This window comes from Eschrichtius robustus, chromosome 15 (genome assembly GCF_028021215.1).
Source record: "Eschrichtius robustus isolate mEscRob2 chromosome 15, mEscRob2.pri, whole genome shotgun sequence".
NCBI classification, from domain to species: Eukaryota; Metazoa; Chordata; class Mammalia; order Artiodactyla; family Eschrichtiidae; genus Eschrichtius; species Eschrichtius robustus.
The window spans coordinates 62,567,389-62,585,234 of NC_090838.1; the positions used below are offsets into that span (position 1 = coordinate 62,567,389).

The window sequence follows — 17,846 nt, forward strand, 5'->3', positions numbered from 1 at the left end:
AAAGGCAGGGCCAAACCCGAAGCTGAACCCCGGGAGCTGTGCGAACAAAGAAGAGAAAGGGAAATCTCTCCCAGCAGCCTCAGGAGCAGCAGATTAAATCTCCACAATCAACTTGATGTACCCTGCATCTGTGGAATACCTGAATAGACAATGAATCATCCCAAATTGAGGTGATGGACGTTGGGAGCAACGATATATATATATTTTTTTCCTTTCTCTCTTTTTGTGAGAGTGTATGGGTATGCATCTGTGTGTGATTTTGTCTCTATAGCTTTGCTTCTACCATTTGTCATAGGGTTCGGTCTGTCCGTATTTTTTGTTTGTATTTAGTAAAGTTTTTAGCACTTGTTATCATTGGTGGATTTGTTTTTTGGTTTGGTTGCTCTCTTCGTTTGTTCTTTCTTTTTTTTTTATTTTTAATAATTATTTTCCATTTTTTATTTTAATAACTTTATTTTATTTAATTTTTTCTTTCTTTTTTCCTCCCTTTTCTTCTCAGCAATGTGGCTGACAGGGTTTGGTGCCCCAGCCGGGCGTCAGGCCTGTGCCTCTGACATGGGAGAGCCGAGTTCAGGACATTGGTCCACCAGAGACCTCCCAGCTCCACGTAATATCAAACGGTGAAAATCTCCCAGAGATCCCCATCTCAATGCCAAGACCCAGCTCCACTCAATCACCAGCAAGCTACAGTGCTGCACACCCCATGCCAAGAAACTAGCAAGAAACAACACAACCCCACCCATTACCACAAAGGCTGCCTAAAATCATAATAAGGTCACAGAAACCCAAAAACACACCACCGGATGTGGACTTGCCCACCAGAAAGACAAGATCCAGCCTCATTCACCAGAACACAGGCACTACTCCCCTCCACCAGGAAGCCTACACAACCCACTGAACCAACCTTAGCCACTGGGGGCAGACACCAAAACCAAGAGAACTACGAACCTGCAGCCTGCAAAAAGGAGATCCCAAACACAGTAACTTAAGCAAAATAAGAAGACAGAGAAACACACAGCCAGATGAAGGAGCAAAGTAAAAACCCACCAGACCAAACAAATGAAGAGGAAATAGGCAGTCTACCTGAAAAAGAATTCAGAATAATGATAGTAAAGATGATCCAAAATCTTGGAAATAGAATACAGAAAATACAAGAAACGTTTAACAAGGACCTAGAAGAACTAGAGAGCAAACAAACAATGATGAACAACACAATACATGTAATGAAAAATTCTCTACAAGGAATCAATAGCGGAATAACTGAGGCAGAAGAACGGATAAGTGACCTGGAAGATAAAATAGTGGAAATAACTACTGCAGAGCAGAATAAAGATAAAAGAATGAAAAGAATTAAGGACAGTCTCAGAGACCTCTGGGACACATTAAACGAACCAACATTTGAATTATAGGGGTCCCAGAAGATGAGGAGAAAAAGAAAGGGACTGAGAAAATATTTGAAGAGATTATATTTGAAAACTTCCCTAATATGGGAAAGGAAATAGTTCATCAAGTCCAGGAAGCACAGAGAGTCCCATACAGGATAAATCCAAGGAGAAACATTCCAAGCCACATATTAATCAAACTATCAAAAATCAAATACAAAGAAAAAATATTAAGAGCAGCAAGGGAAAATCAACAAATAACACACAAGGGAATCCCCATAAGGTTAACAGCTGATCTTTCAGCAGAAACTCTGCAAGTCAGAAGGGAATGGCAGGACATATTTAAGGTGATGAAAGGGAAAAACCTACAACCAAGATTACTCTACCCAGCAAGGATCTCATTCAGATTTGACGGAGAAATTAAAACCTTTACAGACAAGCAAAAGCTAAGAGAATTCAGCACCACCAAACCAGCTTTACAACAAATGCTAAAGGAACTTCTCTAGGCAGGAAAAAAAAGAGAAGGAAAAGACCTACAATAACAAACTCAAAACAATTAAGAAAATGGTAATAGGAACATACATATTGATAATTACCTTAAACGCAAATGGATTAAATGCTCCAACCAAAAGACATAGACCGGCTGAATGGATACAAAAACAAGAAGCATACATATGCTGTCTACAAGAGGCCCACCTCAGACCTAGGGACACATACAGACTGAAAGTGAGGGGATGGAAAAAGATATTCCATGCAAATGGAAATCAAAAGAAAGCTGGAGTAGCAATTCTCCTATCAGACAAAATAGACTTTAAAACAATGACTATTACAAGAGACAAAGGAAGCTACATAATGACCAAGGGATCAATCGACGAAGAAGATATAACAATTGTAAATATTTATGCACCCAACATAGGAGCACCTCAATACATAAGGGAAATGCTAATAACCATAAAAGGGGAAACTGACCGTAACACAATAATAGTAGGGGACTTTAACACCCCACTTTCACCAATGGACAGATCATCCAAAATGAAAATAAATAAGGAAACACAAACCTTAAATGATACATTAAACAAGATGGACTTAATATTTATAGGACACTCCATCCAAAAACAACAGAATACACTTTCTTCTAAAGTGCTCATGGAACATTCTCCAGGATAGATCATATCTTGGGTCACAAATCAAGCCTTGGTAAATTTAAGAAGTATGAATTTGTATCAAGTATCTTTTCTGACCACAACACTATGAGACTAGATATCAATTACAGGAAAAAATCTGTAAAAGATACAAACACATGGAGGCCAAACAATACACTACTTAATAACCAAGAGATCACTGAAGAAATCAAAGGGGAAATCAAAAAATACCTAGAAACAAATGACAATGAAAACACGATGACCCAGAAACCTGTGGGATGCAGCAAAAGCAGTTCTAAGAGGAAAGTTTATAGCAATACAATCCTACCCTAAGAAACAAGAAACATCTCAAATAAACAACCTAACCTTACACCTAAAGCAATTAGAGAAAGAACAAAAAGCCCCCAACGTTAGCAGAAGGAAAGAAATCATAAAGATCAGATCAGAAATAAATGAAAAAGGAATGAAGGAAACAATAGCAAAGATCAGTAAAACTAAAAGCTGGTTCTTTGAGAAGATAAACAAAATCGATAAACCATTAGCCAGACTCATCAAGACTCAAATCAACAGAATTAGAAATGAAAAAGGAGAAGTAACAACTGACACTGCAGAAATACAAAGGATCATGAGAGATTACTACAAGCAACTATATGCCAATAAAATGGACAACATGGAAGAAATGGACAAATTCTCAGAAAAGCACAACCTTCAGAGACTGAACCAGGAAGAAATAGAAAATATAAACAGGCCAATCACAAGCACTGAACTTGAAACTGTGATTAAAAATCTTCTAACAAACAAAAGCCCAGGACCAGATGTCTTCTCAGGCGAATTCTATCAAATATTTAGAGAAGAGTTAACACCTATCCTTCTCAAACTCTTCCAAAATAGAGCAGAGAGAGAAACACTCCCAAACTTAGCCTATGAGGCCACCATCACCCTGATACCAAAACCAGACAAAGATGTCACAAAGAAAGAAAACAACAGGCCAATATCACTGATGAACATAGATGCAAAAATCCTCAACAAAATACTGGCAAACAGAATCCAACAGCACATTAAAAGGATCATACACCATGTTCAAGTGGGGTTTATCCCAGGAATGCAAGGATTCTTCAATATACGCAAATCAATCAATGTGATACACCATATTAACAAATTGAAGAATAAAAACCACATGATCCTCTCAATAGATGCAGAAAAAGCTTTCGACAAAATTCAGCACCCATTTATGATAAAAACCCTCCAGAAAGTAGGCATAGACGGATCTTACCTCAACATAATAAAGGCCATATATGACAAACCCACAGCCAAAATCATCCTCAATGGTGAAAACCTGAAACCATTTCCACTAAGATCAGGAACAAGACAAGGTTGCCCACTCCCACCACTATTATTCAACATTATTTTGGAAGTTTTAGCCACAGCAATCAGAGAAGAAAAAGAAATAAAAGGAATCCAAATTGGAAAAGTAGAAGTAAAGCTGTCACTGTTTGCAGATGACGTGATACTATACACAGAGAATCCTAAAGATCCTACCAGAAAACTACTAGAGCTAATCAATGAATTTGCTAAAGTAGCAGGATACAAAATTAATGCACAGAAATCTCTTGCATTCCAAATACTAATGATGAAAAATCTGAAAGTGAAATTAAGAAAACACTCCCATTTACCATTGCAACAAAAAGAATAAAATACCTAGGAATACACCTACCTAAGGAGACAAAACACCTGTACTCAGCAAACTGTAAAACACTGATGAAAGAAATTAAAGATGATACAAACAGATGGAGAGATATACCATGTTCTTGGATTGGAAGAATCAACATTGTGAAAATGACTCTACTACCCAAAGCAATCTACAGATTCAGTGCAATCCCTATCAAACTACCACTGGCATTTTTCACAGAACTAGAACACAAAATTTCATAATTTGTATGGAAACACAAAAGACCCTGAATAGCCAAAGCAATCTTGAGAAAGAAAAACGGAGCTGGAGGAATCAGGCTCCTGGACTTCAGACTATACTACAAAGCTACAGTAATCAAGACAGTATGGTACTGGCAAAAAACCAAAAATATAGATCAATGGAACAGGACAGAAAGCCCAGAGATAAACCCTCACACATATGGTCACCTTATTTTTGATAAAGGAGGCAAGGGTATACAATGGAGAAAAGAAAGCCTCTTCAATAAGTAAGTGGTGCTGGGAAAACTGGACAGCTACATGTAAAAAAATGAAATTAGAACACTCCCTAACACCATACACAAAAATAAACTCAAAATGGATTAAAGACCTAAATGTAAGGCCAGATGCTATAAAAGTCTTAGAGGAAAACATAGGAAGAACACTCTATGACATAAATCACAGCAAGATCCTTTTTGACCCACCTCCTAGAGAAATGGAAATAAAAATAAACAAATGGGACCTAATGAAACGTAAAAGCTCTTGCACAGCAAAGGAAACCATAAACAAGACGAAAGGACAACCCTCAGAATGGGAGAAAATATTTGCAAATGAATCAACGGACAAAGGATTAATCTCCAAAATATATAAACAGCTCATGCAGCTCAATATTAAAAAAACAAACAACCCAATCCAAAAATGGGCAGAAGACCTAAATAGACATTTCTCCAAGGAAGATATACATTTTCCCAACAAACACATGAAAGAATGATCAACACCATTAATCATTAGAGAAATGCAAATCAAAACTACAATGAGATATCACCTCACATCAGTCAGAATGGCCATCTTAAAAAAATCTAGAAACAATAAATGCTGGAGAGGGTGTGGAGAAAAGGGAACCCTCTTGCACTGTTGGTGGGAATGTAAATTGATACAGCCACTATGGAGAACAGTATGGAGGTTCCTTAAAAAACTAAAACTAGAACTACCATACGACCCAGCAATCCCACTCCTGGGCATATACCTGAGAAAACCATAATTGAAAAAGAGTCATGTACCACAATGTTCATTGCAGCTCTATTTACAATAGCCAGGACATGGAAGCAACCTAAGTGTCCATCGACAGATGAATGGATAAAAAAGATGTGGCACATATGTACAATGGAATATTACTCAGCCATAAAAAGAAATGAAATTGAGTTATTTGTAGTGAGGTGGATGGACCCAGAGTCTGTCATACAGAGTGAAGTAAGTCAGAAAGAGAAAAACAAATACCGTATGCTAACACATACATATGGAATCTAAAAAAAAAAAAAAGTCATGAAGAACCTAGGGGCAAGACAGGAATAAAGACGCAGACCTACTAGAGAATGGACTTGAAGACATGGGGAACGGGAAGGGCAAGGGGAAGCTGGGACAAAGTGAGAGAGTGGTATGGACATATATACACTACCAAATGTAAAGCCGATAGCTAGTGGGAAGCAGCCACATAGCACAGGGAGACCAGCTCGGTGCTTTGTGACCCCCTAGAGGGGTGGGATAGGGAGGGTGGGAGGGAGGGAGACGCAAGAGCGAAGAGATATGGGGATATATGTATATGTATAGCTGATTCACTTTGTTATACAGCAGAAACTAACACACCATTGTAAAGCAATTATACTCCAATAAAGATGTGAAAAAAATACAATTAAATTAAATTAAAAAAAGGTAAACCAAAGGTACATTACAACTGCAACCCAAGCTCAACCCGGATCAATCCATGATTGGATTAAGATGATAAGGCTCAAACCACAACCCACCCACTCATTCTAGCTACTTAGTAAGGGAAAGGTGAACTGATTCTGGTGGCAGGTGATATCATTTGGAACCTCTACATTTTTTAAAAACAATGTCTAATACATACCAAAAAATGGTAGGAAGAGAACGGACCATATAACTGAAAACAACAACAACAAAAAAACCAAAAAACCAAAACTTCAGAAGCAAATCAAACCGATATGTAGGTGAAGTACACACAGGCATTAATAAATGTCTTTCAAAGAACTGTAGAGGAGGAGGATCAGGATAGTGGATTAAGAGGACATGGAGCTCACATCTCCCCATGAACATGTCAAAATACATCTACATGTCGAACAATTCTCACTGAAAACTAACTGGAAACTGGCAGAAGGAATCCTGTACAAACAGGGCTGTAAGAAAGATACACAGGTAATCAGGCAGGATGAGAAGAAAGCGATTGGGTTTGGCCCTGTGTTCCTGGGAGGTGACTCAGAGTAACAGGAAGAATACATGGGTGGACACCTGCCCTGGGGAGTGAGTGGTGAGAGCCACAGATTGGATGCCCAAGTCTGGGGTCCTGTGCAGGAGAGACAAGCCTCCTTGGCTGGTTGGAGGACCACTGGGACTAACAGGGGGGCAGTGGGAAGCCTGAACGCTGCTCATGAAGAGCACATGAGTGCTGGGTTGCCCTCAAGGCAGGGTGGAAAGAGTTCTGCTCTAGTGGCTGCCAGGTTTCCCACAACTGCCTCAGTGCATGCCTCAGCCTGAGCCAAGCCAATGCACCAGTGCTGCTCACTCCATGTCGCAGCAGGGCATTAAATCTGGGGTGGTCATGACCAGGGAGGAAACTCGATCTTGGGACGCAGAGACAACCTGGTCTTCGGGCGGAGCCTGGGTGGGATTGGGGTCAATGTTAATGCTTACTCAAGCAGAACGTCACAAGAAGCCCAAATCTCTGATGGCAGCACTCGAGCATAGCTCAACTCCTGATACTGAGAGTCCACATAGACAACAACAGCCCTCTAGTGTGGTTCCACAACAGGGCAGGGGCAGCAGGGACGGGGGCAGTGATCAGCTGTGAGGGAAACAATGGTGGGAACCTATACAGGCAGCGTATCAGAGACAGCCTGAACCTCTGTCTGCAATCAACACAGGCCAAGAGACCCCATGGACCCAACTTACTTCAGCACTTCCCACCACTTGGCCAAGCCTCCCAGTGTGGAAAAAGGGGGCAACACACAGTTAAAGGGAACAGAGCTGGCCCAGGCCAGACCCTCAGGGCTTCTGCTCCAGGAATTTGGGATCAGACCCCACCCCTCACAGGGTGGTCATGGCCGCTGAGCAGAGGGGAAGTCCCACTTCACACCTGGTGCCAGCTCTAGCTCCTCCATCGCTAGCCCCACTCCCCTACCAAGCTGATAGCTACCAGCACATCCTGAGGAAAGATGTGACTTGTTTCCACACCAAATCCAGCTCTCCCACCAAAGGCACTGGGCACACATAGGGATGCTTGCCCCTTCAAGACCACAATAGGTAACTGTTTCACCTAAACTCATAGAAACAGAGAAAGTTAAGCAAAAGGCAATGGCAGAAGAACTGTTCCCAAGTGAAAGGGCAAGAAAAAACAGCTGAAAAAATAATGATACAGAAATAAACAATTTACCTGAAAAAGAATTCAAACCACTGGTTATAAAAAATGTTAACTGAATTAGGGGAAAGAATCTATCTACACGCTAATAACTTTAATAAGGAACTAGAAAATATTTTAAGAGACCCAATCAGAAATGAAGACTTCAACAGCTGAAATTAAAAGCACGCTAGGAGGAATGAATAGCAAACTAAGTGATACAGAAGAATGCATAAGTGATCTGGTAGAATAATGTAAATCACCCAATCAGAACAGCAAAAGAAAAGAGCAAATTGTAAAAAATGAAAACATCTAGGAGTTCTCTGGTATATACCACTAAAGAAAATCAACAAAACCACAAGGGAAGAAACAAAGAGAAGAAAAAATGAACAGAGAAGAACTACATGAACAAGCAGAAAACAAGTGACAAAATGGCAATAAGTACATACCTATTAATAATTACTTTAAACATCAATGGACAAATGCTCACTCAAAGGACACAGGGTGGCTGATTAAATGAAAAAACAAGACCCTTCTATGTGTTGCCTAAGAAACTCACATACATAAAGAAGGTGAGGCAATGAAAAAAGATATTTTACGCAAATGGGAACAATAAGAAAGCCGGGGTAACAATACTCACTTCAGACAAAATAGACTTTCAAACAAAGGCTATCGCAAAAGACAAAGAAGGGCATTATACAATGATAAGGGGATCAATACAAGACAAGGGTATTACACTCATTAGTATGTACACCCAATACAGGGGCACCTAAATATATAAAGCAAATATTCACAGACATAAAGAGAGAAATTGACAGTAATACCATAACAATAGGGAACTTTCATACCTCACTTACATCAATGAACATATCATCCAGACAGAAAATCAATCATGTAACAGTGGTCTTAAATGACACACTTGAACAGTTAAACTTAAAAGATATCTACAGGACATTTCATCCAAAAACAGCAGAATACACATCCCTTTCAAGTGCACACGGAACATTCTCCAGGACAGATCACATGCTGGGCCACAAAATAAGGCTGAACAAATTTAAGGAGATAGATATTATATCAAGCATTTCCCCCCACTACAATGGTATAAAATTAGAACTCAATTACAGGAAGAAAAATGGGAAAAGCATGAACATGTGGAGACTAAACAACATGCTACTAAAAAACCAACTGGTCAATGAAGAAATCAAAGAGGAAATCAGAAAATACGTTGAGACAAAGGAAAAAGGAAACACAACACTCCAAAATCTATGAGATGCAGCAAAAGCAGTTCTAAGGGGGAAGTTTATAGCAATACAGGCCTTCCTCAAGAAATAAGTAAAGCCTCAAATAAAGTACCTAACCAACCACTTAAAGAAATTAGAAAAAGACAGACAAAGGCCAAAGTCATCAGAAGGAAGGAAATAATAAAGATTAGAGAGGAAATAAATAAAACAGAGATCAAGAAACAATAGAAAAGAGGGAAAGAGGGAGGGACAAGACAGGAGAACGGGATTAAGAGATACAAAACTACTATGTATAAAATAGATAAGCAACAAGGATATATCATATAGCACATGGAATTATAGCCATTATCTCATAATAACTTTTAATGGAGTAAAATCTGTAAAAATACTGAATCACTATGCTGTACACCTGAAACTAATATAATATTGTGACTTTTTTTTTTTTTGGCTGCACCGTGAGGCATTCAGGATTTTAGTTCCCCGACGAGGGATCGAACCCATGTCCCCTGAATTGGGAGCAGAGTCGTAACCACTGGACTGCCAGGGAAGTCCCTAATATAATATTGTAAATCAACTATACTTCAATTTTTAAAAGTCTGTGATAAATATGCTCGAGAAAATAGAGAAAAGATAGACAAATTGGAAAAATGACGGAGAATTTCACCAGAGAATTTGAGGATATAAAAAGCTTTAAATGGACATTCTAGAATTTAAAAATACATATCTAAAATTCTAATTCCTAATTTTCTATTCTACTTCTACCAAGGCATTCGTTACGTTTGTACTAATTACCTTGAAGTTAGGAGGGATATAAGTAGACATAATATTAGGAACCCTTTCCAGAATAAACAAAATGCAAATGTCAACGAAAAAATGATGAAAGAGGTCTTTAAATCTTGTTAAGGGATGATAATTATAGTGTGAGCTTTTATATCCACAGCTTCCTGGCTAGTTAAAGCAGAAACAAACATATTTCACCAATCTAGATTTTAAGAACCCTTTTTTCTATATGATGGACAAAGTAAAAGCAACGGTCACTTACAGGAAGGTGTGTGAAGACAGCAAAGGTGCTACGTAGAAAGGCAATGAGGTCTACTAGGTAATCACTAGCTTTGTTGCCCAAATCTCCTGTCATCCAGTCATAATCAGCCAGCTGTAGAAACTGGTCAATCTTCTGGTTTAAGTTGGTATAAATCTCTTCTTCAGCTGCATGTCTGGCATCCTGTGAAATATGAAATTTGAATGATCATTCAAAATTCCAGTATAAGCAAAGCAGAAATCTCTGCTTGGAGACATCTCAAACTAAGTAACATAATTGAGAATATCAAGTAATATCACAGTCTCCATTAATTTTTTTTGTTTTCAAAAGCTCAGTAGAGTCCTTTCTATTTTGTACCTGCAAGACAAATTATTATATTGATTCACCAAATAGAGAAACTGCCTTCACGGCCCTCAGCTATCTGCATCCTTTGTACCTTCTTACCTATGTTCCAAACTACACTCATTCTCAGGATCCTATTCTCTTTCTTCTCTTCTGGGATTCCAAGAACCTCCCTTCCTGCAACATCAACCTCTCTTATAGTCGCTAGTCTCTTCACTTTGCTTATTTTAAGTATCCTGAAGTTTCTAATTTAATGCTGTATGTTCTCACTAGTGACTATCCTACCTTTCTAGAGTCTTTATAATCAAGTTTCTTCAAAGATTGGCACACATTTCCTAAAATAGGCTCTAATTAACAATAGTCCTGAAAAATGCTTAAATGACAGCAAAAAAGTTCCTAGATCAATTAAGTCTGAGAAACCCAGTTTAAAAGAGTCTTGATTTACACTGGCATATAAAAGGCTCTAAGAAGTGTTATGGGACTAAAGCTCCAAGAAAAACATTTTTAGGACAAAACAGTCTATGCTGCAATCTAACAACGCATCAACATGGATTGGTCCAGGGTAATCCATGACTGCCAGCCTACCATATCCAATATCCATTTTTCAGTCTGAGCTTACCCTGTTCTCTGTTGGCTTTCAGGACATAGTTTTACTTTTACTTTTCTGGCCTCTAATCCTCTCACTTTTGCTGGATGATTTCATCACCTCCTATGGCTTCCACTATATCTGTCCAAACCCTTTCTTGTTAAAGACCCATATTTCTGATTGTTTCCTGCATTATGGCTCACAGAAACTTTGAATACTGTAAGTCCAGGACGAGAATAATCATAATTCCCACTCTTCTCCTGTTCATTTCAGGCCAAGGCAGAGATTTAAGCAACATATTGGATTCCATTCATTCCTTCATAGTCACGGTGTCCTATAAATTCTAACCCCAAAATTTTACTCGAACTCATACCCTCCTCTCCATTTTCACCTTTTTAATGGCTGCATAATTTTACAGGTATTTACATACTATAATATAGGCATTGACTATGTTTACTTATATGAACACAGTTCTAAGAGCATTTCTCTGCTTACATATTTACTTACTTGTATGATAATTTAATACTGTCCTTGAATTCCCATTTTACTAAGTTTTCTTTTAATAAATAAACATTATTTTCTAGAAATCTGGGCTTAAAGAAAAATTGAGCAGAAAGTACAGAGCATTTGCAGATACTGCCCGCCATCCCCCTCCCACTGTTTCCCCTATTTAAAAAAACCTTGCATTAGTGTGGAACATTTGTTACAATAGATGAACCGATATTGATATTTTATTATTAACTAAAGTTCACAGTTTGCATCTGGGTTTACTATTGTGTTGTACAGTTCCATGGGTACTTACAAATGGATAATGTCATGTATTCACTATTACAGAATTGTACAGAATAGTTTTTCTTGCCATAAAAATCCACTCTGCTCTATCCAGCCCTCCTTTGCTCATCCCCCAAATCCTGGAAACAAACCATCTTTTTACTTTCTCCAGAACTTTGCCTTTCTACAATGTCTTATACTGGGAACCATGTATGTAGCTGATTGGCTTATTTTACTTAGCAACGTGCAGTTAATTTTCCTCCATGTCTTTCTATGGCTTGACAGTTCATTCCTTTTCATCACTGAATAATATTCCATTGTCAGGATGTATCATAGTTTGTTTATCCATTTACCTATTGAAGGACATCTTGATAGCTTCTGAGTGTAGTCAATTATGAATAATGCTGCTGTAATGATTTATGTGTAAGTTTTTGTGTAGCTTAACATTTCTGTTCACTTGGATAGTTACCAAGAAGCATGACCGGTGAATTGCATGGGAAGACTATTTCTGTTTAGCCTTGTAAGAAACTGACAAATTGTCTTTCAAAATAACATTACCATTTTGTATTAGCACCAGCAATGAATGAGAGCTGCTACTTCTCCAGCATCTGTTGTCAGTGTTTTCAGTTTTAGCCTTTTTAAGAGTTGTACAAAGGTATCTCATTGTTGTTTTAACTTATAACTCCCTCTCCATCCTTTGGTGTGGTATCTATTCGGATCTTTTGCCCATTTTTAAAGTGAACCCACGTTAAACCCACTTTTTAATTTTCTTATTGTTGACTTTTACCCGTTCTAAGTATATTTTGGATATAAGTCCTTTATTAGATATGCATTTTACAAACATTTTCTCCTTCTTTTCATTCTTTTAACAGTGTCTTTTCGACAGCAGAAGTTTTTCATTTTAATGAAGTCCATCTTATCAGTATTTTCTGTGATGGATCGTGTTCTGGTTGGTGTACCTTAAGTCATAGCCAAACCCAAGGTCACCAACATTTTCCCTTATGTTATCTTCTAAGAGTTTTATAGTGCTGTGTTTCACATGTAAGTCTGTGATCCCTTTTGAGTTAATTTTTAACTCAATTAACTCAAATTTTTTTGAGTTTAACTCAAACTCAAATTTTTAACTCAATTTTAAAGTGTAACATCTGTGTCTAGGTTCATTTTTTTTTTCTTTTTTGCAGGTGGATGTCGAGTTGTTTCAACAACATTTATTGAAAAGACTTTCATTTCTCCATTAAACTGAGTTTACTGCATGTCAACAATCAGTTGACTATATTTGCGAGATTCTATTTCTGGGCTCCTATGTTGTTCCCTTGACCTAATTATCTTTTTTTTTTTTTTTTTGCCAATACCACACTGTCTTGATTACTGTAGCTTTATAGTAAGTCTTGAAGTCAGGTAGTGTCAGTTCTCCAACACTGTTCTCCATCAATATTGTGTTGACTATTCTGGGTGTTTTGCCTCTCCATATAAACTTCGGAAACAATATGTCAATATCCACAAAATGAGTTGCTGGAATTTGGACTGGGACTGAATCTTTAGATTAAGTTGAAAAGAACTGATATCTTGATAAAATATTGAGTCTTCTTATCCACGAATAAGGAACATATCTCCACTTATTTAGATCTTACTTCTTTGATTACTTTTTATCAGAGTTTTACAGGTTTTCTCACGTAGATCTTGTTTATCTTGTTAGATTTACACCTGTTTCTCTCTTTTTTCAATGTTAATGTAAATAGCATTATGTTTTTAATTACAAATTCCAGTTATTTGTTACTGGTATAATGATAAAGCAAATAACTTGTATATCAATTTTATATGCTGAACCTTACTACATTCATTTATTACTTCCAGCAGTATTTTTGTTATTGTAAATTCTTTCATATTTTCTACTTAGACAATCATGTCGTCTGTAAACTAAGTCAGTTTTATTTCTGTCTTCCCAGTCTGTAAATCTTTTATTTCATGGCTTACTGAATGTTGAATAAGAGTGGTATAAAAGCACATCCCAGCCTTTTTCATGATTTTAGCAGGAAAGTTTCTAGTTTCTCACTATCAGGTATGATGTTATTTGTAGGACTTTTGTAGATGTTCTTTACCAAGTTGAGGACGTTCCCCTTCTATTATAGTTAGCTGAGAGGTTTTTATCATGCATAGGTGCTGGATTTTGTCAAATGCATTTTCTATATCTATTAATATGATTCTATAATTGTTCTTCTTTAGCCCATTAATGTGATGAATTACAATACTTGATTTTTGATGTTGAATAAGTCTTGCAGACCCGTTTGGTGGTAGTGTATAATTCTCATACATTGTTGGATTCAATGTCATAATATTTTGTTGAGGATTCTGTATCTAAGTTCATGAGAAATATTAGTCTGTAGTTTTCCTTTCCTGCGATGTCTGGCTGGTATTATGGTAATGCTGGCCTCATAGAGTGAGTTACGTAGTATTCTCTCTGCTTCTATTTCCTGGAAAATATTATAGAGAAGTGGTGAAATTTCATCCTTAAATATTGGGTAGAATTTCTTTCAGTTTAATTAGCATATAACTGACAAGTTGTAAGATATTCAAAATGAAAAACATAATGACTAAATATATACACTGCAAAAGGATTCCCCACAACAAGTTAATTAACACAGCTATCACCTCACATATTAACTTTTTTTTGTTTGTTTTGGTGAGAACATTGAAGTTCTACTCTCTTAGCAATTATCATTTATACAATAGTGTAATCAACTATAGTCACATTGTTATATACTAGATGCTCAGACTATTCATCTTACAATTGAAAGTTTGTATCCTTTTATCAACCTCTATTTCTTCACCCCCCAGCCCTGGCAATAATTTTTTTACTCTTTGTTTCTATGAGTTCAACTTTTTTTGTTAGATTCCACATATAAATGATACCATGAAGTATTTGTCTGTCTGGTTTATTTCATTTTGCATAATGCCTTCTAGGTTCATCCATGTTTTTGCAACTGATCAGGATTTTCTTCTTTTTTTAATGGCTGAATAATATTCCACTGTGTGTATGGGGGTGTGTGTGTGTATGGGTGTGTATAATTTAGCTATTCATCCATTAATAGACACTTAGGTTTTTTCCATATCTTGACTATTTTGATTAATGCTGTAATGAATGTGAAAGTATACATAACTCTTCAAGATACTGATTCCTTTGAATATACACCCAGAAGTAGAATTGCTGGATCATATGGTAGTTCTATTTTTAATTTCTTGAGGAACCGCCATACTGTTTTCCATAGTGGCTGTACCAGCTTACATTCCCACCAACAGTACACAAGGGTTCCCTTTTCTCCACATCCTTGCCAGCATTTGTTATCTCTTGTGTCTTTTTTTTTTAATAGAAGTAGAGTCGATTTACAATGTTAAGTTAGTTTCTGGTGTACAGCAAAGTACAGCTATACATATATTTTATATATATATATATATATATATATATATATATATATATATATATATATGTATATATACACACACACATACCCACACACACACACACACACACACACATATATTCTTTTCCATTACGGTTTATTACAAGATATTGAATATAGTTCCCTGTGCTATACAGTAGGACTTTTTTATTTATCTATTTTATATATACTAGTTTGTATCTGTTAATCCCAAACTCCTAATTTATCCTTCCCCCATCCCCTTTCCCCCTTGGTAACCATAAGTTTGTTTCCTATGTCTGTGGGTCTACTTCTGTTTTGTAAATAAGTTCATTTGTATCATATTTTGGATTCCACATATAAGAGATATATGGCATTTGTCTTTCTCTGTCTGATTTACTTTACTTAGTATGATAATCTCTAGATCCATCCATGTTGCTGCAAAAGGCATTATTTTGTTCTTTTTATGGCTGAGTAGTATTCCATTGTATATATATACCACATCTTCTTTAACCATTGATCTGTTGATGGACATTTAGGTTGCTTCCATGTCTTGTCTATTGTAAATAGTGCACTATGAACACTGGGGTGCATGTATATTTTCAAATTAGAATTTTCTCTGGATATATACCCTATCTCTTATCTTTTTGATGATACCACTCTAACATGTAAGGTAATATCTCATTGTAGTTTTGATTTGCATTTCCTTAAAGATTTGTGATGTTGAACATCTTTTCATTTACATGTTGCCCATTCGGATGTCTTCTTTGGAAAAATGTCTATTCAGTTACTCTGCCCATTTTTTAATCAGATTGTTTTTTGCTATTGAGTTGTATGAGTTCTTTGTATTTTTTGGATATTAACCCCTTACCAGATACATGATTTGCAAATATTTTCTCCCATTCCATTGGTTGCTTTTTCATTCTGTTGATGGTTTCTTTGTTGTACAGAAAGATTTTAGTTTGCTGAAGTCCCACTTGTTTATTCTTGATTTTATTGCCTTCGCTTTTGGTGTCAACTCCAAAAAATCACCTCCAAGACCAATGTCAAAGAAGTTACCCCCTATGTTTTCTTCTAGGAGTGTTATGGATTCAGTCTTACATTCAAGTCTCCAATCCATTTTGAGTTGACTTGTGTCTATGGTATAAGACAGAGATCCAGTTTCATTCTTTTGCATGTGGCTGTCCAGTTTCACCAAAACCACTTATTTAAGAAACTATCCTTTCCTCATTGTATATTCTTGGCCCCTTTGTCATAAATTAATCGACCATATATTTATAGGCTTACTTCTGGGATCTCCAATCTATTCCATTTATCTATGTGTCTGTTTGTAGGCCAATACCATACTGTTTTCATTACGATAGCTTTATAATTTGAAATCAGGAAGTGTGTTGTTTCCAGCTTTGTTCTTCCTCAAGATTGCTTTGGATTTTCAGTCTTTTGTGGTTCCATACAAATTATAATATTTTTGTTTTCAATTTCTGTAAAAAAAAGTACCATTTTTTTTTTTGGATTTTTTTTTTTTAATTCAGACAGAAAGTCACAAAAATTATACTCATCCTCATCAGTTCACTCAGTCCTATGTAATTAAATTTTTTTTTCATCTTGATCTTTTGTTAGCACTTTTATGAGTTCATCAGTTTTTCATTAGAGTTCTGAAAATGCTTATTCATTCAGTTCAGCAGTACAGTCAGTTACCAGAAACCTGTACTTGTCAGAGTCTTTTCCATGAATTTCTTAAAGATGAAACCCTTTTATAGGAACATATTTGCAAAATCATCAGAGTACACACAGAACTGTCTGTAAATGACAAAAGACTTAAAAATGACCACAGTTAAAAATTTGATGAAAGTTCATAATAATGCAGTTGACAAGAAAATTAGTTATTTCTGAGATATAAAAAAAAGTACCATTTTGATAGGGATTGCATTGAATCTGTAGTTCACTTTGGGTAGCTTGGACATTTTAACAATATTAATTCTTCCAATAAATGAACATTGAATATCTTTCCATTTACTTGTGTCTTGTTCAACTTCTTTCAACTGGGCCTGGTGTTTTCTATTTTCAAAAGCCATTAATTATTGATTCAATTTCTTCAACAGATATAAGGCTATTTAGATAATTACTCCTTGTGTGAGTTCTGGTAAATTGTGTCTTTGAAAAAATTGGTTCGATTTATGTAGGTTGTTAATTTGTGGATATAGAGTTGTTCATAATATGCCCTTATTAATCTTTTAATGTCCATGGAATCAGTAGTGATGGCCTCTTTTTCATTTATGATATTAGTAATTTGTGTCTTCTCTCTTTTATTATTGGTCAGCCTAACTCAAAGTTTATCAATTTTATTGATCTTTCTAAAAACCCATGTTTGGTTTCATTGGTTTTCTCCTTTGCTTTTCTGTTTTCAATTATTTCTGCTCTAATTTTTCTTTTCTTTTGATTATTTTGGATTTAATTTGCTCTTCTTTCCCTAGTTTCCTAAGGTAGAAGCTTAGATTACTGATCGTGAAATTTCTCCTTTTGGAATTTAGGCAATTAATGCTATAAATTTCCCTATAAGCAGTGCTTTCACTGATGCCACAAATTTTAGTAAGTTATACTTTAATTTAGTAC

The 17,846-nt window shown here is 36.4% G+C and overlaps 1 protein-coding gene across 4 annotated transcripts in view; it reads right to left on the bottom strand.

The window, feature by feature from the left end:
- The window catches only part of EXOC6B (exocyst complex component 6B), a 713,885-nt gene that overhangs the window by 271,390 nt on the left and 424,649 nt on the right, over nt 1–17,846 (bottom strand). For all 4 annotated transcript variants that reach the window (XM_068564227.1, XM_068564225.1, XM_068564224.1 and 1 more), the window contains one exon: nt 10,122–10,301. In XM_068564227.1, coding sequence (XP_068420328.1) covers nt 10,122–10,301 — 180 coding nt within the window. The remainder of the gene's footprint in view (nt 1–10,121; nt 10,302–17,846) is intronic.